The sequence below is a fragment of the Cnephaeus nilssonii genome, assembly GCF_951640355.1.
Source record: "Cnephaeus nilssonii genome assembly, chromosome: 9".
NCBI classification, from domain to species: domain Eukaryota; kingdom Metazoa; phylum Chordata; class Mammalia; order Chiroptera; family Vespertilionidae; genus Cnephaeus; species Cnephaeus nilssonii.
Window position 1 is genome coordinate 65,731,934 of NC_137080.1, and position 27,380 is coordinate 65,759,313.

Below are 27,380 nucleotides of genomic sequence, written 5' to 3' on the forward strand. Positions count from 1 at the left end.
CAGACAACACTGAACTTCTGCAATATCAGGGATGAGGGGGGGAAAGACCTAAGGGGACACCCTCACTGTGATGTATATTGATCAAGTACTTGTAATATTGATTCATTAGCCTTGAAAACAGTACAAGTAATTATAATTCTGAATCCTGGTGCTAGCATGCTATTAAATTATCTGGTTGCCAGAAGAGTAAAGTTACAATATTATTTCATTATATTACAGTATAGCCAATAATGCTAAAGCTGATTGTAAGTTTTCTGACAAGTCTGGTTTCACATCACCATGGAGACCAGTTATCTTCTACTTTATTCTTTCTAGTGCAGGAATGCAGCAGAGAACCGGGGAGCTGCTGTTACATTTTGCTGCTGGTTCACCAAGGAGTTTGTCAGTCAGTACAGTGTAGTCAATGTTAAAAGTACTTGAAACAGACCTGAACAATTTTTTCTTTTGTACTGACTTCTGACTCTCCCATAAGGAAACACAAGATACTTAGTATATTACGGGTATGAAAAATTCCATATTTGATGATATAGTGGTGGTAATGGTAGTGACAAAAACTAAAATAGATCAAGGATATAGGCCAAAAAACTTTACTTATATCCAAGGACTGACAGTGACAATGTCAGATTCAAACTTGTCACCAAAATGTATTCCTCAACTTGCACTCTGTATAAGAAAAAGTAGAAATCTCTATGTAAGAAAAGCCCATTTATGCTTTAAAAAAACATTTTATTACCCTTAATATACCAATGTAATGTTTTCAAAATTCTTTCATTCCCATTAACTTATTTGATCCTTGCAATACTTTTATAAGTTAACAAGCACAGATAGGATTATCTCCATTTCTCAGTTGAAGAAGTAATCTCAAGCAGGTTTCTGAGCTTGCAAGAAACAGGGTTAGGCATAAAATTTCTGATCTACCTTATTTTTTGCAATGACAACTATCCTCTGATAAAAAACAAAAAGATGTGCAACCATATATCCTTCCTTATAAAACTCATCATTTTTATTTTGGAAGACATTTGTGATTTGCATAGATTTTCCTGAATTTATTTTGCAGGACAAACAATTATTTTATTTTATTTTTTTATAAAAAGAAGGAACATGTCCTCAGACATTAATCCTACTTATTTACTTAGTGAATGTGAATGTCATCATGTTCTTATATACTGGGTATACAAAGTTAATCGCAGCTTTTATATTCTTTAGTCTGTAGAGGGTGAGGGGTTGAGATGGTAAACAATCTATACTAATAAAAGGGTAATATGCTAATTAGACTGGACATCTTCCGGATATCTATCCGGACATCCTTCTGGACAAAGCCATGGTGGTGGGGGCTAAGGCAGAAGCGGTTAGGGGCGATCAAGCCGGCAGGGGAGAGCAGTTAGGGGCAACCAGGCCGGCAGGGGAGGGCAGTTAGGGGCGACCAGGCTGGCAGGGGAGGGCAGTTGGGGGTGACCAGGCCAGCAGGGGAGGGCAGTTGGGGGCAATCAGGCGGGCAGGCAGAGAGGTTAGGGGCAATCAGGCAGGCAGGCAGGTGAGTGGTTAGGAGCCAGCAGTCCCAGATTGCGAGAGGGATGTCTGACCGCCGGTTTAAACCGGCAGTTGGACATCCCCTGAGAGGTCCTGGATTGGAGAGGGTGCAGGCCGGGCTGAGGGACACCCCCCCCCCGTGCACGAATTTCGTGCACCAGGCCTCTAGTGACAATATAACACAATAAGGACCATGATAGTGAATGGAAGCACATGGGAAAAACTCCTCACTCAGATTAGGGTAGGGAGGCCTGAGAGTGGAATTCAAGGATGTTTCCTAAAGGAGATGATGGGGATGAATAAAAGTTATTCAGAAGAAGATAAGGTCCAATATTCTAGGCAAAGGGACTCTCATTTGTGAATTCTCATGTTTACCAATTCTTTCCTTTTTAAACTTTATTAGTTTTCCAAACTGCTCCTCACTTTTCCAGACTAAGAATGGTCAAATACCCATACAAGTTCCCAGACAAAGCCCAGATGCCCACAAGTTGTCCCTTTGCCCTCTTTTATTTTATGTCCTATGATATCACCAAATTTGGCTGAAACTGAAGTTGCTGACAATTACTGAAGATTAAGTGACTACATGTCCCTTAGAAGACTTAGAGAGTGATGAGTATTGGTATCCATCTATTCTGGGAGGTAGAAGAATTACATTGATAGGGCACCCTTTTCTCAATTTGCAGACAGCAAATATTCAGTATCACTATGTGAGAAATTTTAAATTAAAATGAAATGTGCCAATAGCACGAAAACAACAAGGAACAGTGTATTTTTCAATTTTCTTTCATGAAATTGGATTTATTCTAATCTTTGACACTGCATTAATTGAGTACTTTTTTTTCAGGATCAATGGTTGCTTTTGTTTAGGAAGTAAAACAAAAGCAAATATCCCTTCTATGGGCAATTACAGATGTCAAGAGGTAGCCCTAGGAACTGCTTAATAAAAAAGGCAATTGAAAACAACATTTGATGGAGCATCAATGCTAAAAGACTCATTTAAATTGTACTTGTTTGTGACTTTCCCCTATCTATTGTATCTTTTGTCTCTTTTCCATTTTTAAATTGGAAAAAGAAACCAATTTCAGGAGGTTTTCCTAAGGCTTGCAATACAGCTGCTCACGTGGTCTACAACTCAAACACCTTCTCATCCTTCATGGTTATTTAGGGACTTCAGAGCATTTTATATTTTTTCCCAATGTACTGCTGTAAGACATGGTTAGTTTTATTTTAAAGCAATAAATCCCATATTTCCTATTCTCCGTTGTGCACATATTTTAGGATGGTGCCATTTATCCCACTGCAAAGCTCAGTTTCCCGGCAGCATATCATAAAAAACATGTTACTTTATGACAGGTTCTTTATTGTTTGTTGTCAGCATGATTGCCTGGGAGAGTTATTTGGTATAGCTCTATTAGAAAACAAAGTTAGCCTTTTTTCCTTTTCAGGGATGTACACTGGGGGTTTGGGCTTGGTTGAGGCAGGATAAAAGTTTATGTGGCATTACAAATCCTGTGCATATTCCAAATAAAACAATGTGGAACAGGATTAATCAGACAGATAAGTGCTTTTAAAAGTATATGTCAAATGTGTCACTCTGTTATTTTTGTTAAATTAAGAGAAAATATGAAAGTAAATAGAAAGAATAAAATAAAAAAACCCACCCCAAAAACTGTTGATGGAGGAGCTATCTGTCCTTCTCTCTACTCCATAGAATTAAATCATACTAACCTCCAAATGTAAAAACAGGGCAAGTGTCATAGATGATCATATGGAAAAAATCAGTTATGAAGTTGTGATTAATATTGTTTCTGGTATTTAAGAAACATTATAGGGAAGTTATTAGTGATTTAGAAAATGCAAAATACCTACTCTGCATAGTATCTAAACTATTAAGTTGGCTTATGAAATTGTTTTTGACAAGTACACCTTTTACAAATATGCTTTCACTTGGAAGTAGTAAATAAATACAAAAGAAATGGCAATGTTATTTGAACCATATTCATAGAAAATACTTTTTAAAACACTTTGATGAGACTTGATTGGAATACTTTTGAATGCTGACTGTCAAAACAATCTTTTTTTGGAGATAAAACCTAGCCTGCTGCATTGTAGACCATATTAACAACATCAGCTGGATTTCCCACTAGGTGGCAATGAAAGGGGAAGAACACACAGTAAAAGAGATGCCAACACAGGAGAAGCCGGATTGGGGGAAAGGACCACAGATAACCAGAATAAAAAGGAAATGATGGTCAAGCTTGTTTTTAATGGAAAATTGAAAACAGTAAAAATTTTTATTGGCCTTAGCTGTGCCCATACTGTTGCAATTTTTAAAAAATCAGTGCTGTTAGTTTTTCTATTTCTATTAAGATGTGTGTGGACTAAGGGCATAAAAAAATCTTTGTTATGTAGATTGGGTGGCTAGAAGGCAAGAAGGTAAATCAGTGGTGGTTTTCCTTTTCTTCATGTTGATTTCTGCATGGTTAGTGGTTTTGGTTACAACGTGTTGGTGTCAATAGAATCATGGGCTCTCACAGCTGGAGGAAACTGAGTGTGTCTAATGCAAACCTCTCAGTTTACAGGTGAGAAATTGAAACCCAGGCAGGGAAGGGGGCTTGCCCCAACTCTTAATCAAACCAGAGGAAAAATACTATTAATTATTTTTTCACTATATTTCTTATCCACTGTTATGCATTCATTTATTAACACTAAACAACTATTTATTAAATATCTGCTAAGTTATAGACAGAAATTGAAGCTCAAATGGCGCTTACATTCATTCTGGGGAGAAGAGATGGACACAAATGAATAAATGAGTAAATGTATAGTATGCCAGGTGGTCACAAATGCTATGGAGAAAAATGAAGCAGGAAATTGTTGTGCCTGGAGAGAGGGCCTTATTGAGAAAAACATTTTTTAGGAGAAACCTGAAAGAGTTAAGGGAATTAGCATGTGGATATCTCAGAAAGGAGAATTCAAGGAGTAGGGAACATAGAATGAAAAGAAACTGGTGTTCGCGCTGTCTGTTATGTTTGAGGACAGCATTGAGACCAGTGTGGCTAGAATGAGACTGAGAAAAGTAGGCAATGAGGTAACAAGATAGAGTGAGGATGGGAATATTGTGTTAGTATTTTGGATCTCCTTCTGTGTAAGATGGGAAGCTATCAGATGGTTTTGGATAGATAATCAGTAAGTTCTCATTTATAAAAAGCATCTTTTTGGTTGCTGTTTGACAATATACTGTAAGGGGAGAGAAGTACAGAATATTTAAGGGATCCTTAAGAGAAGAGGGTGGTAGTGGTGGATGTGGTGCACAATGGGCAGATGCTGATATATTTTGAGGGTAAAGAAAACAGGATTTGAAGTATAAGAGAGCAGAATCAAGGATGACATCAATATTTTTGGCATGACTCATTACAAATACAGAGTTGTCATTTACTGAGATGGGAAAGGCTGTGGTGACAGCAGGCATCAATGAGAATATTAGGAGTTACTTTGGAACATCTAAGTTGATCACAATTCTAGACATCTAAGTGAGGATACTGAGCAGGCAGTTTGATATGTTCTTCTGGAGTTCAAGTGACAGGTCCTGTTGGGAATAGAACTCTGGGATTTGTCAACATGCATATGGTATTAAAAGCTATGGAACAAGATTAAATTACTGAGAGAGGAGTGTGATAGAGAAGTCTTGCATTGAACTCTGAAACAGCCAACATATAGAACTTGCTGAGATGAGGAAGATTCATCCAGAGACTAAGGAAAGCAGCCTGTGATACAGGAGAGAACTAGCAGATTATGGTTCCCTGAAAGTCAAGGGAAAATAGTATTTCAAGGAGGATGGAATGGTCAACCCACTCAAATGTTGTACATGGATCAAGTAAGATGAGGACTAAGAGTGGATCATTGGCCCTAACCGGTTTGGCTCAGTGGATAGAGCATTGGCCTGCGGACTGAAGGGTCCCAGGTTCGATTCCAGTCAAGGGCATGTACCTTGGTTGCGGGCACATCCCCAGTAGGGGGTGTGCAGGAGGCAGCTGATCAATGTTTCTCTCTCATCTGATGTTTCTAACTCTCTATCCCTCTCCCTTCCTCTCTGTAAAAAAATCAATAAAATATATCTTTTGTTAAAAAAAGAGTGGATCATTGGATTTAGAAACCAATGAGGGTAAATTTGAGAAAAGACCAATTAGAGTAATGGGAGGAAAAGCTGAGTTGGAAAGAATTCAAGAGAGAATGGAAGGAAAAGGAATTGGAGTCAATGGACATAGACAACTCTTTTGAATTTTGTATGATGAGGAGCAGAAAACAGATGGCAGCTGAAGAGGGATGTGGCATGAGGGAGGGTGTTTTCGTTGTTGTTGTTTTTTAAGTGGCCAAATAACTCAGGATGCCTCAGCATAGTTCAGAGGATAACACTTCTTGATGCTATACTAGAGTAGCCTTCTTCTGCCTCAAAGGATCAGGCACTTACTATCCGCATGAATCTCCTTGAAATGCCCTTTTCAATTAGGCCGCCTTTCCCCATCCCTATCTCTGTTGCAGACAAATTTTAATAGACATGCAATAATCAGCTACCCAACAATGTTAAAATTCCTTAGCTTAGAATCCAAGGGGCAAAAATCTGTCTACTCTTTGCAACAGCAAATTTGATCTCTTTTTGCATCACTTTCCACCCTGGTGCCTTGTTAGTGTCACCTCTCTTCAGAACTTTGTTACCCTCCTCATCTTTGCTTATGAAAATCTCAATTTTTTTGGGCCCTACTCACATATGACATGTTATATGATCCCCTTGTTGATATCACATGTCAACTGCAATAGTATTTATTGTCAAAAAACATTTTTTTTGGCTTAGATACCTGCCTATATACTAAATATTTTTGTGTCTTGATATCAAAGTACATGAATGTATTACCTAAAGATATGTTGACAAAATGAATAAATTACTACACTCCAGGTCTGCTACCTTCAAGTCATCTGATCTCTTCCCTTTCATCATTCTGCCTCTGCCTTTGTTATGATTCAGATGATTGTCACCTACTCATATTTAACTACAATTCCTAGCACTGAGTGTAAAACTGCATGGCCTAGTCTACCTAGAGTTGGGGAAATTTCTCATTTCAAGGCAGCTGAGAGCCTCCTGCTCAGTAGCCAGGAAGCTTCACTTGAAGGAGGTCCCTTGTGATGGTAGAAACCAACATTTTGACATAAACTGAAAAGAAGAATGAGATCAAATATAAGAATTCAAGTATTTCTTCAAATATATGTTGCCACTGAGTAGACTGAGGCTTAATGAAACATCTTTATGGTTAAAAAAATATTTGAAGAGCTAGTTTTTAGGTATTTTATACTTGCAAAATTTAATCATAATTCAGTTTGCAAAAAAACACACACCCAAGCTTTGTGTCATTCTCATTAATATTGAGTGAAGTTCCATAGTCTGTCAATAGAATTCTCTCAGGAGGAAAAGATAGTTGTCTGCTATTAGTTTTTGTTTAGTTCTTATGAAGGAATTAAATACCTTATTAATTTTTCTCAACAACCTAGCAAAGTAAGTAGAAATCACTCATCCTATTAAAAAAGTAGAGAGTTGGGGCCAGAATTACTTGCTTTAATGAGTTGTCAGCTGGACACTACTTTGTCTTAGGGGCTGGAATTATACCTTAGTTTCCTAAAGAAAATAATTGGATATTGCCAAGCTGGGCATATATAAGGCACCTCACACTCACACAAGTTTCTGAAACATGGCAAAGTATTTTATGTTGAGAAGGATGGACTGTTTTAGGACATTTTATGTTCTATTGAACACATTAAAAAAATCTTTTTAAATTTCTTTGCTTGGATTTTTCAAATTTTACAAACTGTAAACTCTGTGTGGGGCTGGGGGAGAATATATCTGGTTTCCCTGGAATGTTTCCTTTGTGCTTGGCTTATATTGGGGCTTAAAAGATGTTGCCTGAAGGACTAAATTAAAATATTTGTCAGATATATTTTGTCATTGTGCATTCAAAGAGAAGAATGATTCCAGGTATGAAAATGAGAAACGTGTGGAAATCAGCATTTTAGATGTATAATGAAAGTGACTTTTACCAAGGAACTCTGCCAATCTTCCTTCAAAATAATTAACATGCAAATTGGAATTCATATTGCATGCCAAAAAATGATTGTTGTAGAGATGATTATTAGTACATAGGTGGTGTTTATGTGGATGCACAGATGTGTTCAGAAACTTTTGATCTATGTCCCACTCTGAACAACCCAGCCTGTATTCACAGATGAATTACATTTCATTCCCCCATTATCCTGTGCCACAATTGCATCTCACATATTTAAACAGGTGTGCTAATTTATCCAGAGAGAATTACATTTTTTGAGAAAACAGCTTAATGAATCATTTTGCATTTGCAATAAGTATAATTAAAGCTTCTCAAAGTGATTGAGATATAAATTATTTTTGAGAATTAAAATATTACACACACACTCTCCATTCTAAGTCTGAGTTACCATTCACAAAGAACTTAGTGAATAAAATTATATATGGTCTCTCTTATTTTGATAGGTAGGGAGTGAAAATATATCTTTTCTTATTCTGGTAACATTTTTATCTGGTCACTGAGAAAAAATTATAATTATTTTTCCTATATGATATTTCATTATACACATTAATATGAAACTGCATATAGAAATAGCTGTCAGTTTTTGAAAGAACACTAGAAATTTTGCTTCTGGATATATTTCTGTAACAAGCATGCAAATAGGAAAAGGTTTGAATTCTTATGAAAGTTTCTTAGCCTAGTTCTGAAGTTTTCTAGCAGATGTTGGAAACTAGCTTACATAGTTTTAATTTATAAATAATTCTTTTCTATTCATCTTTAATAAATACAAATATTCAGCTACCACATGCCTTGGTTACCTCCTTATAAAATTATAACTCATTCTGTATTATTTGGGGAGGCTGAGTAGGGTAGCAGAGAAAACTCTCATTTTAGAGTCAGGCACATTCGGAATGCTAGCTCTGCCTTTTACTAGCTGTGTGACCTGGGGCAAATGATTTAACCTCTCTGCTCCACTCACCCCAGGTGTGATCGGCTTCAAAGAGTTGTTTGAGGCCCTGCCAGGTAATTAGTATTCATTTAGGAAAAGGTTGTTCCATTCTTTCTTTTATCTTTTAAAATTCCCACTGCAATTTAGATCAAAACAAAATAAAATCTCTTCCCAACAAACAAAAGTATTCCAATAAAAATAGTGTTTGATGAAAGTAATTTCCTTACCTGCAAGACATTATGTCTTTCCAAAGCAGTTCTTTTGAAGGATGTCAGTATATTATTAAATAGTTCAAACCATGAAGAAACAGATAATTGTCATACAATCCACAGATAAATTTCCATTTTAAGATATGTCTTGATTTAGTGGCTCACTTTCTTTTCATCCTACTTAACTCATTTTTCCAGATGTCCACATTTTCTGGAGAAAAGGCCTGGTAAGGTTGAGAGAAACAAGAATAATGGAGAAAGAGGACTCTAGGATACTTAGAATCACGTAAGAAGAGGCATCAATGCAGGAATGTGAAAGTTTAATGTCTTATTTTAACCTTTTATAAGGGAAAACTTCATTTGTTGAACTTTCCATTCATTGTGGGCAGAAGGGAAAGACTTCATCCTTCATCCTCTCCAATTTTGAACTCCCATCCAGTAACTTCAACTCTGGATGATTCCATCACAGTTGAAAAAATGTATCCAAGTTAATTCTAGATCCAGCAGATCTAGAGTCAATTTGACAGGTGGGATGGAGTACAATTCATTGTTTGATTAAAAAAAAGAGATAATGTTTAGATTTGGGACCTGGACACTTAACTAGACATTCATATAATGCCAGAAGAATCAACTGACCAAGAAATATGGGTCTGACTTGAAATGCCTAGCAACGAACGTTCTCAATTTAAGAGGGGCCAGCAAGGCACATAGTGGCATGCTCCTTGTGGAATACATCTGTGTGTGTTTTGTTTTGTTGTCCCCCCCTCCCCCTTGTCTCTTGAAGCTCTCAGATTCAGGTTTGGCCACTCTTCCTTTGGCCTGTAACTTTTCTATTCCACTCTTTTTTTTTTCTCCCTCAGCACCTGCTAAAATGTAAGAAGTTGGATTTCAAGTGCTTAGAATTTTATATCTCTGCAACCAATGAATAAAATTATACCAAATCTAAATATATTTTTGTTATCTTGTTTTCCCCCTGAATCCTAGATTTCCCTCTCATTTCCAGTCTTTCCTATTTTTATTTCAAGCTGTGACCACTCCATGGAGAATGTCTTCTCTTGCATGCATATTTCTCCCAGGATCAGATTTTCTTTCCTCGACTTTATTCCTGGGTGCCACCTCCTTGGCTGCCTTAATCTTCTCCCATATGAACTCTTAGCACATATGTTCTCTGTGGAGTTCAGTAGGCCTGGGTTCCAATTCAGCCTCTAACTCTTACTGGCTTGTGATTAGGACATTTCTTTGTTCTCTCCAGTCTCATTTTAATAGAATGGACTTCTTGGGGGTTGTGGTGAGGACAGAAATAGAAAATCAGTGCCCAGCCATCGGTTTCCTGCCTAGGCTATGCTGGAGTAATGCAGAGCTAAAGACATCTGCATCCAATGATCAGAGAAACTTGGGATTCCAGCCCATTTCCAGTGGAAATTTATATTCAAGGAACAATGAAAGTCCTGGTGCACTGAGATCAACCAGTTCAAGTTGGTCCCCAGTCACTTAGCAATTGGACCACACTTACCAACTCACCTCTCTCTTAAATGACCTGTTTCTGTCCTCCAAAAGAACCTGAACTGACTGTCTGCTGTCTTTGTCCAGTTTGAACTTCAGTGGATGCTGATCCATTGTGACCCACTTCGACCCAGCAGAGAAACTTGCCACGAGCTGCCAGCCAGGATAACGGTGAGTCCCCTTGACCATCTGCCCCTTCCATCCAGCTGATTCCTCTCCATCCTGCCTCCCATACTCTTTCTCCAAAAAGTCTGGGCTTCGCTGTACCCATCGGATAGATATTAAGGAAGCACAGCCTGGAGGGTAGAAACCACCCAGGGGTATCTGATTCTGCCTTTGGTCGCTCACTCCCTTCCAAAACGCTCCTCCAAGAAAGCTGAAGGTCTACTCGCCGCCCACCAAGGCGCACAGGCCACCTGAGGAGGCTCTGAGGACAGCCAGTGGCAGCAGTGGGTCTGGTGGGCGGAGGCAGAGCCTGTGCGGTTGGGGAAAGGGTTAAGGAGACTGTTGTCATTTTATCCGTCCTCCGGGCCGCTAGCTCTCCTCCAATCCCCAGGACCCTCTCCGGGGCCATTCATAAACAGGAGGAACGTACGCCTCCCCCCAGCCCAGGCACCTTTGCAACCACTAACCCCGGGGGCGCTGTTTGCGGGGGAGAAGTACCACTTTGTGCGCGTGGCGGAGGCAGCATCGGCCCGGGGATCAGTAGAGGGTGGTGGGCATGGCGTGGACGGCGCGGGACCACGGGGCCCTAGGGCTGCGACTGCTGCTGTCAGGGCTCTGCTTGTGCGCGGCTCAAGTAAGTTGTGCAAGAGTCTGGGGCGGGGGCGGAGCGCCTTCTCACGTTCTCCCCATCTTTTCCTCCACCAGCCCAGCCAGGCTCCCGATCAGGTAAGCTGGGGGCGAAAAACGTTTGCATTTTCCCAGCGCACACGGGGAAAGGCGGGGGCGCAGCTGTTGAGGGAGCGGAAGGGAAGGCTCGGAGCATCTCCAGGGCGGAGGGTGGCGCCCTACCTTCGGCCCGGAGCACCTGCAGCAAGTACCAGGGGAATCGGGGGACCCCAGGTGACCCATCTGCCCGGGAAAGGACACCTCCTCCCACTTGGGACCTAACGCTGCGGGCTCAGACCCTAAAGGCCCTCGGTGTCTCCAGACTCGGCTTTAATTTTCAGCTTGGTTTCCTCTTACCTTCCCCTCCCCTCCCTCTCCTGGACACAGCCAAAAGCCAGCCGGGGAAGGCGGGCGAGAATTCAGGCCAGCGCCCCTAAACCTCCCTCTCCCGCTCCTCCAGCCGCGGAGGCAGCTCTACACCGTGCGTCCTGCTCGTGGTGCCCGTGGCGCGGGGATTGGCACGGGGCAGCCTTGGCGCCCATAAACATTTCAGCAACTTCCCAAAGGCACCGGCGTCGCCTCCCGCCCGCGCCCGGGGCGGGGGAGTCCGGCCGAGGTTTGAGGTTTCACTTACAAAGACCCCATTGTAACCTGTCTGCTCACTGGAGTTTAGAAAAACAAAGTTTTCCTTGATGAAAGAAGCTTTTTTCCCCCCTTTTTCTTTTTTTAAATTTAGAAGGGTGGAAAAGTCCCCCACATTCCCTAAGCAACATGCTCACACTATTTCGAAAGCTTAGCTGCTTGCAAGCGATAAGACGGGCCACTCCTTAGGGTCAGTCTGAAATGTGGTGTCGTTTTGAAGCAAGGTGCAAAGACCTCATGCCAGAGAGTGTCCCTGCAGGTGAATCTGAAATGAGGCCAGGCGCTCGCTGGGTGTCGGGGACCTTCCGCCCCACTCCTCCCCAATCTTTCCCTCAAGAGTATTCCCCTCAGATTTCTACTGGACTAGAGAGATTGACAAAACGACATTGTAATCCATCCGACGTAGAGTACCTCCAGCCTTAGCGGTTCCATTTTAGCCAAAACACGGACTTGCAATCACTGATTCAATCAAGGTATCCAGTGACCACCGTTTTCATGATTGAATCCCTTAAGGGGGGCGGAGGGGGGGTGGGGAAGGCATCAGGCCCCCCCTCCCTCCCTCAGGACACCCTTTTGGTTTAGTGCACTTTGTAGAGGTGAGGAGGCCCTAGGACCCCTCTCCCCACTGTGGGGGCTTACAAGCTGCTCCAACCCCACTGTTCAGCCTTGTCCAGAACGTGGCAGAGCCCAAGCAACCTGCGCAGCTTGGACGTTTGATCCATTTTGTTCTATTGGGTTTCAAAACCCGGCCTCCTTAGGGGGGTGTCCGTGCCCTGCGGAGGTGGGGGCCTCAGGACACCGCGCCCAGTTTCTCCTCGTTGCCCAATGTGTTCCTCTAACCCGTGTGTGCTGTTTTTGTCAGAGAGGTCCCCCAGGCGAGCAGGGCCCCCCGGGGCCTCCAGGCCCCCCTGGAGTTCCTGGCATCGATGGCATCGACGTAAGTTTCTCTCTCCAGCCCCTCTGCCTTCCAGTCCTGCCCTTTCCTACCCTTTCTCCAGCGCCTCCGAGGTTGTTTTTTGAGGGGGCAAGTTGCCCCCCCACACCCCCCCCCCACCCAAAGGCGGGATTGGACCTGGGTGACAGTTGGGGGTTGGATCTTAGAAGACTCGGGGTTTTCGGAGGGAGGAGGCGGTTGTCTCCAGTGGTCATGAACCTCCCTCATTTACCTTGTTTCTGTTCCCATCTGTCTGTGTGGGGAACATGGTGGGATTCTCTCAGAGGGTCCCCGGCATCTCAGAGACTGCTCTTTCCTTCTCTCCTACCCCTCCAGGGTGACCGAGGTCCAAAGGGTCCCCCAGGCCCCCCGGTAAGTTGATCAGCGCCTTTGCACTCCACTTGGTTCCTTTAGATGTGGTTTGCAGCCACATGCGTCCACAGGGTCTCAACGTGTCACCTTTTCCTCTCCCTGCCTCCCCCTCCCCCCATTCAGGGTCCTCCTGGAGAACCTGGGAAACCGGGAGCTTCTGGCAAGCCGGGCACGCCTGGCGCTGACGTGAGTAGGCCTCTGTGTATGTGTGTGTGTGTGCGTGTGTGTGTGTGTGTGTGTGTGTGTGTGTGTGCGTGTGTGTGTGTGTGTGCGTGCGTGTGTGTGTGTGTGTGTGTGTGTGTGTAGGGGAGGAAGGAGAAGGGCAGGGGGAGGGGGAGACTTAGTGCTGGGAGGCAGCAGACCTAGTTGGAACGGGGCTGTGGCCCTGAATTTGCCTGGCTGACTTGGAGGCAGCAGCTTTCTGCAAAGAGGCCTGCGAGGGTGAAGCTCCCGCATACCTCAGGGCTCTCTGGGGACTGGCACGCAGCGCTGGCATTTCCAACTTCCAGAAAACAGCAATGGTACCAGGTTCCTGCCTCAGACAGTCCGTTCTCTGCTCACCTTCTGCACTCTCAGCCCCACTTGGGGGCACGAGGGGTGCTTGGGGAGATGGACGCCTGCTGGTCTCCGCTGGGCATCGCAGCACGCTGTCTTTGCTCTTGTCCTCTTACTGCCATCCCCTAGATTAATTCAGAAAAACAACCTCAGGCAGGGAAAGGGGCAGAGAAAAAAGAATCTGGGGTGGAGGGGAGGGCCGGAAGGGAGTGGGGGTGTCTGGGGGTGGGGCAGGGGCAGGACAATGGCCAGCACACATGGAACAGGAAATTTAAAACTAGTTTTCTCTCTTTCCACGGGGGTTTCTTAGATAAAAATAAGCTGGCGAGGGTCGCGTGAAGAGGAACCAGCAACCGTTGCCCAATATACTCATCTCCATACTCCCTTCCCCCATCTGCAGGAAATTCAGATACTGACCCTAACCCTGAATAATATTTCCTCAGAGAAAGATTACTTCAGGACTCTCAGCTTCTCCCGTCTTTAGGCGCTCAGCTCATACTGACCGAGTTCCCAGTACAGGCCAGTCCTGGACTTGGTGGTTGAGACACCGAGTGGAGAAGGATATGGCATCTCTTCTCAGAGCACAGACAGGGGTGCCTCCAAGTTATCCTTCAAGTTACCACTTTATGTCGTTTCCCAAAACTAAAGACTTTTCTGACTCACAGAAAGCACCTGAAAACCGATGATTGTAATCTCCAGGAATGTTTGATTCGAGTTTAGGACAAATCCTTCATTTTGAGAAAAGCAAAATAGCAAGATTCCAACAGCTAGTAAGATGTGCTTTCCTTATCCAGATTATCATAATGAGGACATTTGTTTATGGTATTTATGCTTTAGGAGATAGACTTTGTTTTACATTTCAAAGCCTCTAGTTTGAACTTTCTATGTATGTATGCAAAGTGATTGTGTGTGAGGCCTCCAAGGATATTTGGAGAATACAAACTGAATATCAAATTAACATTTGTATAATATACAAACACTCTGAATGACTTGAAACAGTCTCATAACAAAAAAGTCTAATAAATATGAGACCACTAAAAAACTAGTAGCCCAATATAGGTTGGATTTATTTCTGCATTTTTTTTGAAACTTTGATTTGACTTTCGTTTTGTGTGAAAAGAAATTTTATGATTGAATTATTATTATTATTTCTGTTAGTATTATCATTATTAATTTTTGTGGTAGTTGAAGCACCTGAAGTCTTGTCTTGCTATTGAGTTGCAATAATATCAGACAGAGGGCTAGACTTCTATGTGCCTTAGTTTTATGGTCTTATGTAGCATGCTCAACAAATTCTTTATTTTTTACCATAAGGTCAGAAAGATGATACCTAGTTTTGCTTTATAATTTCCCTACATAAATAGACATTTTGGATAAACAAATGGAAATGCTTCAAAATCTTCAGAAGTAAATGTAAATAACAATAACAATTTTTCTGTGTCTGTAATTGCAGTACTATAGTACAGAACAAACCAGATTTCCAAAGTTTAAAAATGTAAGAGTTAGTGCCTTACTTTGATCCTGGAAGGCCCTCAGGGAGAGTCTGATGAGGGCATTGAGTCAGTCTCCTGGGATTGAGAAGGAAAGCAAGAGAAAAAGAGAAAGGAAGGAGGAAAAAAGTAAGAAATCCATCTATGTGCCAGTATTTGAGGCATTTCCTAGAACTAAGCAAAATATTAACTATACTAATTTGCATTTTTCTCAAGCACCCTCACAAACATTATTTCCTTTAACCTTACAACAATCTGGAAAGCAGGTTTGGCTAATATTATTCTCCACAGATAAGGAAACTGAATAATTATGAGGAGACTAGGTTCCTCAGGGACCTAGAGTTCTTTAGTGGCTAAGAAAGAAACCAGATTTCTTGATTTTTAGACTTACTTTCTTTCTAGATAGTTTTGCTTTATTCAGATATAAATGAGGTTCTTAAATAGATGGTTAATCAGAGAAAATAGAGAGAAAAAGAATAACAGTGAATTTTTAGAATTTGAATTACTAATGAAAAATGATATGGATAATTCAGTGGATAATAAAAATAATTTATAATTGATATTTTATAATTATTTATAAATATTTCTATGGTTCTTATTTACCACTTTTTGAAATGGAGCCACATCTACACTAATAAGAGTAAGATGCAAATTGACTGTACCTTTGCGACACCCACCAGCGAATCAGGAGTGAGTATGCAAATTAACACAATAAAAAATGACGGGTTAATTTGCATTCGCAGGCACCAAGCGGCTGGGGGCGGTCTGGGCCTCTGGGCAGTGTGGGAAGGTGGGAAGGTGACTCCAGGCTGGAGCAAAAAGGTGGCTTCAGCTGGAGTGAAGGCGGTGCCGGCAGCCAGGGGATTGAAGGCCCATTCTTGCAGGAATCTTCATGCATCGGGCCTCTAGTAAGACTTATAAGATTCTTAGCCAAAAAGTTTTCTTACTCCACCCTTTGTCTCATTTGACATTTTAAACAGGCCTTTTACTCTAAATTCAGGATAGACATTGAGAATAAAGAAATATCAATAACTAGATCAGAGTTTGCTGTTTGTTTGTCCCTGGACATAGGGAAGTAGGAAAGCTTCAATAATGTTTTCATGATAGGTGAACCTGAGTGTAGTTGTAGGACCGTAAACCTCCAATCTCTGCCTTCTGCTGTTTGGATCATTGCAAAGCTGTATTTTTTTTTGCATTTAGTTAACATTACCACATGTTAACATTACCAGATGATGTTTGGAAGAATTTGAAAGGAACATGGTTTAGAGGTAATTATCCTAAATTAAGTGGATTTTTGACAGAAAAGATAAAAAGTCATGACAGCTGTTATGCCTGGAGTCTCCAGATCTGAGTCATTGGAATGCTGGAGGAAATTAGATTGAGGGCGGGTATGCCTTGTGCTCCCTGCCAAGCAGCAGCATGGAAGTTCAGAACATAGTCATCTTCACTATCATCCTATATAGAACTTTATCTTTATAAACACTGATATAAAAGCAATTCTTTCTGCCACTGGTAAAATTGCTCTCTTTTATTTCTTTAATAAGTAAGAATTATTGCATTATTGCAAATTAAAATTGTGTGTGTGTGTGTATGTGTGTGTGTGTGTGTGTGTGTGCATGTATGTGTGTGTAAATGTGGGAGAAATATATATCTAATCTTTTAAACATATATATTTTTATTGATTTCAGAGAGGAAGGGAGAAGGAGAGAGAGATAGAAACATCAATGATGAGAGAGAATCATTGATTGTCTGCCTCATGCACACCTCCCCCCCCCCCCCCCACCCCCGGGATTGAGCCTATAACCCGGGCACATGCCTCTGACCAGAATCGAACCTGGGACCCTTCAGTCCGTGGGCTGATACTTTCTCCACTGAGCCAAACTGGCTAGGTTTATGTATAAAATCTTTTCCTTCCTGCTGTGACTTTAAGTTCTTTGCCCTTATAGACATGTAAAATCAGAGAAGTCGGAGCTTGGTTATAAGCTTGCACCCAAAGGACAACTATGTTATTATCTATCTTCTATATATATATATACTAGAAGCCTGGTGCACGAAATTCGTGCACGGCAGGGGGTTGTCCCTCAGCCCAGCCTGTACCCTCTCCAATCTGGGACTGCTGGAGGGATGTCCGACTGCCCGTTTAGGCCCGATCCTGGTGGGATCGGGCCTAAACGGGCAGTCGGACATCCCTCTCACAATCCAGGACTGCTGGCTCCCAACTGCTTGCCTGCCTGCCTTCCTGATTGCCCCTAACCGCTTCTGCCTGCCAGCCTGATCACCCCCTAACCACTCTGCTGCCAGCCTGGTTGATGCTTAACTGCTCCCCTGCCAGCCTGTTTGCCCCCAACTTCCCTCCTCTGCCAGCCTGGTCACCCCTAACTGCCCTCTCCTGCAGGGTTGATCACCTCCAACTGCTCTCCATTGCAAGCCTGGTCCCTCTCAACTGCCCTCCCTTGCAGGCCTGGTCCCTCTCAACTGCCCTCCCTTGCAGGCCGGGTGCCTCCCAACTGCCCTATCCTGCTGGCCATCTTGTGGTGGCCATCTTGTGTCCACATGGGGGCAGCTATATTGTGTGTTGCAGTGATGATCAATCTGTATATTACTCTTTTATGAGATAGGATAGAGGCCTGGTGCACAGGTGGGGGCCAGCTGGTTTAACCTGAAGGGGGTCACAGATAAGGGTGGGGGTTCCTCGGGGTGTGGGGCGGCCTGAGCGAGGGGCCTGTGGTGGTTTGCAGGCCGGCCACGCCCCCTGGCAACCCAAGGGGAGGCCCTGGTATTTGGAATTTATTTTCCTTCTACAATTGAAACTTTGTAGCCTGGAGCGAAGCCAAGCCTGGGGCTCTGGCAGCCATTTCTGTGGCAGTTAATTCACCTTCTACAATAGAAACTTTGTTGCCTTAAGCGGGTGAGCCCGGCCAGGGTGTGGGGAAAGCTTTGCTTCCCCTGTTGCCACCGGCAACCGTGGCCTGCTCTCTCAAGCTCCATTCTGCCGCCATTTGTTTGGATTTGTTTACCTTCTATAATTGAAACTTTGTAGCTTGAGTGGAGGCTTAAGCCTGCAACGGCTATGGAAAGCTTGGCTTCCTCTGTTACCTGGGAAACCTTGCTCACTGTGGCTGTGGCCATCTTGGATTGGGGTTAATTTGCATACTCGCCCTGATTGGTTGGTGGGCGTGGCTTGGCTGGTGGGTGTGGCTTATGTAGCAGAGTGATGGTTGATTTGCATATTACCATTTTATTAGAGAGGAAAAGGCTAAGCGAACGGCTGACTGGCCGGTAGGTATGATGCGCACTGACCATCAGGGGGCAGACACTTAACTCAGGAACTGCCAAGCGACAGCAACTTTGCAGAGTGCCCTCTCACACTCTGGGACCCCTCAGGGGATGTCGGAGAGCTGGTTTCGGCCCGATCCCCACAGGCCAGGCCCAGGGACCCCACCTGCTGGAGGGACCCCGCTCACTCCGCAGATGCCCTTCAAGCCCCGCGCCACCCCAGGTGTAGCCAGCCAGGGAGGGACTGTGGGAGGTTGGCTCCAGAGCGTGTCTGGCCTCTCTTGCCCAGTCCTGCCCCGCTGGCTACCTTCTAATTAACTTCCTTTCAATGTGCACAGATCTGTGCACTGGGCCTCTAGCCATTATTAATTTTGCTAGAGACATTCTTATAGGCACTATTTGCTGTGACATGCTCAGCGAGCTCTGTAAAACAGTATTTTATTTATTCTTATATATCTAAGATAGGGAGAATAATAATTAGAATTAATGATAGGAATTATAGTTAAACCATGCCCTTTTCTACAGGAAAGAGGTTAGAACATACCCTGAATGTATACAACTATTATCCCTGGGAGATGGTATATGTTTAGCACAGTGAGTTATTAAGAAATTATTCTGAGAAGTCAGTATAAGTAGAACTAGTAAGGCTTCAAAGAAATGTGAGAGGTCTGTGAAGTACAGTGCCTGTGGTCAGTATCTGTATTTGTTTGCAGAACCCTTTCCCAGAGAACAGGAAACATGTCTTAATGATGCATGTGAGCCCTTCCCAGCATCTAGAACAGGGCTGATGCTACAACAATGATGACAGTAAGAGTAGCTAACATTTATTCAGAGCCCGCTCTGCCAGGCACTGGTGTAAGCACTTGGTGTGTTATATCCCATTTAATCTTCAACATTGCCACATGAGGTAGATATTATTATTATCACATCTATTTTACAGATTAGGAAACTGAGGCACTATGTAGTTAAGTAACTTGTGAATGGTTGCACAGCTAATAAACGGCAGAGCTGGGATTTCAACAAAAAATAAAGATGATGTTTAAGGGACAGGTGTCATATCCTTTCACCTACCAGGCTGACCTAAGTTAATTTTATTCCATAGTCAGGTATTGGGTATGTATTAGATGCTCGAGGCAATGCTCTAGGATCGAAGGGACACGCAGCCCTTGTCCTCATGGAGTGCTTCTTTTTACATTTCTAAAAATGTCAATTACAGCTCAAGGAGTTTTAAGCCTTTCTACATGGCTATTTCATAACAGAGTACACTGTAACATCTGATACCAGAATATATTTTCAATTTAATTCAGAGAACTTCCTCGGGATAGACATCTTTGTCATGTCCTGTGGAGGATACTAAGTAAGGAGAGACCTGGAAGCAACCTCCAGGTTTTTCCAACCCTTTACTTGGTTCTGCTCTATTCTTGTGCAGCTGGAATTCTACCATAAATAGAAGCCACTGTCTTCTAATCTTATCAGTTATTCAAGTCACAGATTGGAGATGGTTAGTGGGCCGTGTGTGTGAAAATTGACCAGGATTGGTCTTGGATGACATATACATCAAGTGGGAATTAGAGGTTCCATTAGTTAAACATGCCCCGAGGTTTAGAAAATCTATGTGCCATATATGCTTCCAGAGAGGGTTCCTGGATGTATGTTTTGTTTGCTGAAGTACAGAAGCCAATGTTCCATTTCCATAGGTGCTCAGCAACTAAGATGCTGGGGCTTGTTCCCAAATTAGAGTGTTGTAATTAGACTAGGGCAATTGAAAATAAGAGACAGCCTATCAAAAGTTCTTTTGTGTGGGTTTAATAATTTTTTTCATTGGCACACTTCCAGTAATTAACATTTTCAACTCAGTTTCTTCTACTTCCTTTTATCCACTCTATGGAGTTATGAGGGAAATTAATTAATGTAGAGAAATGTAAAAATGGTGACCAGTGAACAAATTTTCTCTATAAATTACATGAAAGCATTTTATTGATAATTATGTAGACTATGACAGATTAAAAATGGATTTTGATGATCCATTTTTAAGTAGGGTTTTTATAATTTCAAGGAATCCTTCCCTCAATTAATATCACTTGAATCTTTTTCAAAATCTTAATAATAGATAGGTTTTATAAGATATTTATGCAATCATGCATATATGTATATGTACAAATCTGTGCATATATATAGATACACATACATAAAGTTATCTTTAGCAAGGTGTAATTTCCAGATTACATTATAAATGACATCTAAAAGAGTCAAAGAGTAAATAAAAAATTAAAAATATAAAAATGTATCTTCACCAAATATGGAAATTCAAATAACACATAGTGTTATCTTGCTTTAGTATCTATTTTATGTTGAGAATGACAATAAAATAAGTACTGGAAAAAAATGAGCATGCTTTGGAGACATGCTTTAATAACTGCTTTAGTTTTAAATATGAGAGTTATAAAGTGTTTTATAGTAAGTGGCTTAAATTTTATAAACATAGTTGCACAAATGAAAATATATACTTAATTACAGTGTAGCTATTTTTATTAAGGAAGATAATATAGAAACATTAATGCTCTCAGATGTTTCAACTTTAAAAGTTGATGTTCTTAAATAAGCAGTTATTGCTAGAAGATGGCTAGAGGGCTTTACTTAGGTGGCTGTAAGGCAATAAGGATATTGATTATTTTAAATTCCTATTGAAGAAACATTTTATTAATTCTCAAGACATTATTAGAGTTATAGAGACACATAGTGCTTTTATTTTATAAATGAAGTAAAGGAGGTATTAAAATATAGTTAAGTCACACAGCCAAGACCTGTTGTTCCATCAGATTTAGCTATTAGAATACTGTAGTTACTATGTTGCATTTTTTCAAAGCAATGGAAAAAACATTAAGTTATTGAACTCTGTGATAAACAATGTGGTTAGCAGGAAGTTAGAAATGTAATAACATTTATCAATACGAAGTAACTAACAGATGGTATGTTAAACATTACCTTTGAGTAAGAATATAGAAAGATATTTTTATGAATATTTGCATTATACATAGGTAACCATTCTGTACATAATTAATAAACAAAATGAAATTATCAGCTTAATGGTTTGACGAAGGATGCTATAACAGTTCTAATATCATCTTGCTTTGTTAGGGATTAACAGGACCTGATGGATCTCCTGGCTCTGTGGGACAACGAGGACAAAAAGTAAGTTAGCCATCTGGTATTGCTTGTTGGTGTTAATTAAATGCTGAAGTATAATTTTATTGTAATGACTGCAATCAACTAACAGATAAGTTGTGAAGCAGCTGAAATACACGGTTCAACTAAAATTGTGTTTTAGCTGAATTAAATTAAATAAAAAACACCCAGGTGGAGTGTTTTAATGATTTTAATATTAATACAGTTTGTATATTTACATATTTATACTACAAAAAGCTAAGTACAATGAAGCTATTTTTATTTTTAGGGAGAACCTGGTGTGCCAGGATCACGTGGATTTCCAGTAAGTGCATGTAAAGCAATAGAATTGCAAATCTATCTTTAGGTAAAAATTTGCCACTGTGGAAATTTTAAATGCAGTTTTCTACATAATAGATATTACAAAAAAAGTTATGACTTACCTGGCATGGTAAGTATTCTGAATATGAGTAGAAACACCTTAGAGAAATGTGAATGTACAGTAAAATACATAAGTTTGTTTGCAGGTGGTATTTCCCTCATTGATAGGAAACGTTTCTTGCTTAACATCAGCAAATTGAAGTATTCAGTGTGTAGCCCATGACATCACACTACTTTCTTCATAACTGGTTTTTATCTCTTACCAGAGGCCCGATGCACGAAATTTGTGCAAGAGTAGGCCTTCCTTCCCTCTGGCTGCCAGCACCCGGGACCTGGGCTTCCCTCGCAGAGGGCAGCCCGCCTCCTCTGTGGGGCGATCATGGGGCAATGGCTGGGCCCCCGACCAATCACATTGCACCCACCTTGGCTGGCCTGGCCCCAGTGGGTGTCATAGCGTGGTCCTGGATGGTCGTCTGGATGGTTATTCTGCTGTTCGGCTGTTTAGTCAATTTGCATATTACGCTTTTATTATATAGAATGAAATACCAGCCATCAGATATTCGCACCTGTCTGATTCCCTGTCTAGTCTTTTCCTACATTGCACAATTTGGCAGATTTGTATTATTTCTACTTATAAGAGGAATAAGTTCTCTGGCTGCTTTTCCTTTATATTTTGCTCTTCATTCCTCTTTTGTTTTTGTCATTTATCTATATTTTTCCTCCTGGTTTTTTATTTGCACTGTTTTCTTAGCCATATTTCAGCAAGTGTCAACTTTTCCAGTAAAGCCTGTTTTCAGAAGTGAATAGCTCACTGGTCTTCCTCCCATATTTTTCAACTAAGAGCTCAACATCTTTTGGTGATGCCTTTAAAAAATTTAGTGAAATTTATCAATCACCTAGGTCTCTGATAATGAGATAACTTATTGATTACTTTGGTATTTTAAAGCATAACACATTACCCCAAATTGATCCACATATTAAAATTTTCAAATAGGAGCAATTTTTCAAAGAATGCCTTGAAAAAGTCCCACTTATCATTAAACATACTGCTTGTGTGAAATTATTTCTTATTTTGGCTGCCTAAATAATTAGAAATAATAGAACCACTATCAGAGGGTATATATTGATACCATTGGATGCTTCATATATGGATTTTTTTAGAAAAGAAAGTCTAGGATGAAAAGTTAACATGAATATGGTATCAGACAGAGATAGCTGTGAATAAAAGTGACTCAAGCCCGCGTAGGCGAGAAAAGAGTTATGAGGAACCCCAAGAGAGAAAAGGTGAACCTGGAAAGCAAAGAGAGAAAGTAAGGGATTTTAGGCAGCTGATGTTCAGTTTATTAATAAAGTTTAATGAGCATATAGTTAGGGTTTATTATATTCTAAGCCTTGTGCTAGAAATTGAGGCTTGGAGGATGAATATGATGTGGTTTCAACCCCCTAATTATACACAGTTTGGTGTTGCTAAAGAGAGATAAAGTGTAAAGGAGAGGGGGATGGAATGCTAGCTTTAAAATCAAATTCAGCCTATTAAATTAGGATCCCATCATAGGTCATTTCAGGAGTGGCACCATTTTACTTTTAATATCTACTGGATTTGGTGTCTGGGAATAGAGTCCTGCCTGTCAAGGAGTGTGTGTTTGGACCCCTTTTCCTCCCTTGCCTCCCCGTGCTGAATATTTGTCTGGGCGAACATCCAAACGTCACGTTATAAATTACAAAACATTACACTATGTTGCTCTTAATGTAGGTTTCTTACAAAACACGACAAATGCAAAGCTCTTTAAACTGTCAGGTTGTGATGTGTCTCTTTGTGAGTGATGGTAAGTCCTCTTGAGGGCAAGCATGGGGGACTTCTTTACTTTGATTTTCTTTAAAAAGAAGTTTGGAAAAAAATATTCCTGGTTCGCTTAGACGCTAGAGGGATGTTTGAGGAGCTGGCACAAGCTCCCCCTCCTTTAGAAGCAGAGCCGTGTTTGTGTTTCTTCATCCAGCACTTTCTTCAGAATGAGCATCATATATTTATTTAGTGACAGAGTTAATAATGTACTTTTGAACCGAGTTAGGCCTGTGTCTGTCTTTATACTAAATATAAATCACATTTCATTGTAATTTTCATTTTAATCTCTTAGGGCCGTGGTATTCCTGGACCCCCTGTGAGTATCGTCTTTTGATTTATGTTTACACAGTCTATAAAAATGGCCTACTTCTCAGATCTCAGCCTTACTCTCCAACTAACATCCTACCTACTGGTGTTCATAGTGCCCCACCCACGATGACAGCACCTCTATTATGCTAAACAAAGTATTTCATTAACTTGAGAACTTTCTGTTCTACTTCAGTAATTAAAATTTGGTCAGATGGCTTACTGTTTCACTAGAGACCAAAGCCAACAAAGACACATAATTCCAAGTCAGTTGTTTATCATACTGGATATCAGTTGTGCTGGATTGTTAAAATATGCACCAATGACCCTGTCCCTCTAATTTGTTGTCTTCAGGGTCCTCCTGGGGGAGCAGGTCTCCCTGGAGAGCTTGGCCGTGTTGGACCAATTGTGAGTACTACAACATCTTTGGATAGACATTTGCTGATTTAAAAGATGATGTTACGAGGGGAGACAAATTACCCAAACTGTATATTATTCCCTGGCACATCAAAAAAAAAATGACAGATGAATTTCATTCAGTTCATAATATTGATGGGGACCAAAAGATAACAATGCTACCTTGTTTTTGTACAGTGATTTAAAATTTTCCCCCAAGTTTTCAGCCAAATTTTTCTTCCCAACTTTCAGAATTAGTGATCAAGTCAGGAAGTGTCACCTCTGTTTTACAGACTCAGCCAGGATTGGGGCTCAGTGTTTTTTCATGAAATGATAAGTGAATAGGCTACAATCATTACCACGGGTATTTATGTTAGGGCTGTTACAGTCTAATCAAATGAACAGAACAGCTTTAGGCAATAAAGGGCTGAACTTCATAGAAGAAATTACTGGTCATAAGTGCTTGATGTTAATATTCAATACATATTTCAAAAATGAAATATTGATGTTATGTAAATTCCTTGAGAGTGGGAATCACTCTCAAGGTGTGATTATATACCTTTCTTGTTTACTGTTTGACAAGTTTACTTACTCAACAACTGAATGAATATGAAATGATTATAAAGTTAAATTAAATCTAAGATGCTTTTGACTTCTTATAGTAGAAGATTATGAAGGAAAACATATGCCAGGAGTAAACTCTGGATATTAAGACTAATTGGAATCCATTTTCCCTGAATGGCTTGTTTGAATTTAGCCACATTTGATCTTCTGTCTCAATTGCAAGAGAGTGCAGTGACAGAGCAAGTGACGGTTGTGGGTGACCAGCACCAGGGAGAGTCTGGCTCTACAGAGATTAACCTTCCATTTCACATCTTCAGGCTGGGTGCAGGCCTTCTTTTGCTGCCATTAGATGGATGGCACTAGTAGTATTGTCTGTCCAGTTCCTCTGCAAATCAGCTAGAAAAATATGTAGTGTTTCCAGAATAGAGAAAGTGATCATTTTCTAGAGAATTGGCTTTGCTTTCCCCCCAAGTCTTCCTCTGCTCTGTTTTATTACTTTGGTGCGATTGGAACCCCTTCTGGTTTTGTGGAGCTGATTGGGTTATGGGCCACCCATTGATTTTGGTGACAGGTATGCATGACTGAGCTCTGTAGGTGTTCCTAGTAATATCATTCTCTCATGCCTCACCAGTTTTCTGCACTGTGTTTTGACATGTATGTAACCGCTGTGTCACAATTTTCAAATAACTTAGGGTGACCCTGGGAAAAGAGGACCACCTGGCCCCCCTGGACCCCCAGGACCCAGTGTAAGTTATCTGCAGCTTAAATTTCTCTGTGTCTGAGATTCGGGATTAAAGAAACCTAAGAACCAAAAAATAGAAGTACCTGTTAATTAGTCATTGTCCTAAAATTCCAAAATAGCTACCAACTTTTTGCACCCATTCAGAACACTGTTCTTTTTAGACAAGAAAAGTAGAGGAATCACAATAATTTTAAATGTGGTTTTCACAGGGAATGGTTTACTCATTATATTTGAAGTCCTTTGATGTTTGTGACTCTCAAATGCTCAGAACTTGGACATATGAAAGAACATTTTCAAATGAACTAGTTTTTACAAAGGATTTACACAGTAAGCAATTAAAAAATGGAAGCTCAAGTAGGAGATAATGCATATTTTAAGTTTATGATTCCAAGTTCCCCATATTTCCTATTCCTCTCATTTCATCTCCTTTCAATCCCCTGAAAGAAATAATCTACGCAATTTAGGGTTCTCCAAAAGATATACACCCATGAGGCAAGGTTTTAGAATATTATATGCTCTTTGTTCCTTATATTTTTATTGAACAAATATATTTTGCTCAGTGAACTTTCTATTATTAGTAGGTTTAAGTATATTTAAGTATATTCTTAACTCTAGCGTTTTGTTACTTTAGGGAACGATTGGCTTTCATGATGGAGACCCGCTGGTAAGATGTTTTCCTCTGAACAAAACAGTTTTAAGTCAAAGACCATGCTATCTTCAGATGGATTCTCTTTAAATTTATCTCACTGGAATATGTTGTATTTCTGTGCTTTACTCAGATGACAGAGCAAGCCGTAGTAGCATTAATGGACTGGTAGCTTGTATACATCAGACTGTAACTGTTTTTCATTATAGAAATATCTTTGTTTTTCTATAATCTTTTTATTTTATGTCTAAGGCATTTTTTTTCCTCACCAGATCACCCCCATTTTAAAAGACAGAAGTCAAAGACTTGTTTTACTTATAGACTAATTTGCAAATGATGTTGGTAAACTGCACTAAATGCAATTTTGGCACATTTGATGAGGGGATGTGACCCTCAGGGTAGAGCTAGTCTAATGGAAGGGGGAGGGGAAAAAGATCCAGTCATGGTGTAATGGGTTACCTGGATACATTTTTAAAAAATAAATTAAATCTTAAATAAGTATGGCAAAATATTAGCATTTATTATATCTGGATGGTGGATACATGGGGGAAAGGGTTTGCTATATTCTCTGTACTTTTCTAATGAAAAATGAAATAATTAAAAAAGGAAAGGGTTATTCCAAGTTATTCAATGAATACAATTGCATTGGAGTTCTATGGCTGGAATTCCTAAAAAAAATACCATTTTGCCACAAAGTAGAAACTCTAGTTTATGCATTTCCTGTCTCTATCTCTCTGGCAGTGTCCCAATGCCTGTCCACCAGGTCGCTCAGGATATCCAGGCATTCCTGGCATGAGGGTAAGAGAATAATTTCAGTATTTTATTTTCGAGAGTGTTATTCATAGAAAAAATAGAGCCTTTCCTTTAAGCACTGGCCTTTCTGATGCACAGACCCCACTTGATGAGTCAGGCAAGTCTCTGTTTGCTCATTCTGTGGCTTAGTCTGTGTCCTTA

General features: G+C 40.8%; 1 protein-coding gene across 2 annotated transcripts in view; it reads left to right on the plus strand.

The window, feature by feature from the left end:
* COL9A1 (collagen type IX alpha 1 chain) overlaps window positions 1-27,380 on the plus strand; it is a 135,548-nt gene that overhangs the window by 55,566 nt on the left and 52,602 nt on the right. For both annotated transcript variants that reach the window (XM_079779815.1, XM_079779816.1), the window contains exons 7-18: window positions 10,371-10,454; window positions 11,154-11,174; window positions 12,619-12,693; window positions 13,027-13,062; window positions 13,186-13,248; window positions 21,522-21,575; window positions 21,838-21,873; window positions 24,065-24,088; window positions 24,433-24,486; window positions 25,731-25,784; window positions 26,412-26,444; window positions 27,168-27,224. In XM_079779815.1, the coding sequence (XP_079635941.1) occupies window positions 10,371-10,454; window positions 11,154-11,174; window positions 12,619-12,693; window positions 13,027-13,062; window positions 13,186-13,248; window positions 21,522-21,575; window positions 21,838-21,873; window positions 24,065-24,088; window positions 24,433-24,486; window positions 25,731-25,784; window positions 26,412-26,444; window positions 27,168-27,224 (591 nt within the window). The remainder of the gene's footprint in view (window positions 1-10,370; window positions 10,455-11,153; window positions 11,175-12,618; window positions 12,694-13,026; window positions 13,063-13,185; window positions 13,249-21,521; window positions 21,576-21,837; window positions 21,874-24,064; window positions 24,089-24,432; window positions 24,487-25,730; window positions 25,785-26,411; window positions 26,445-27,167; window positions 27,225-27,380) is intronic.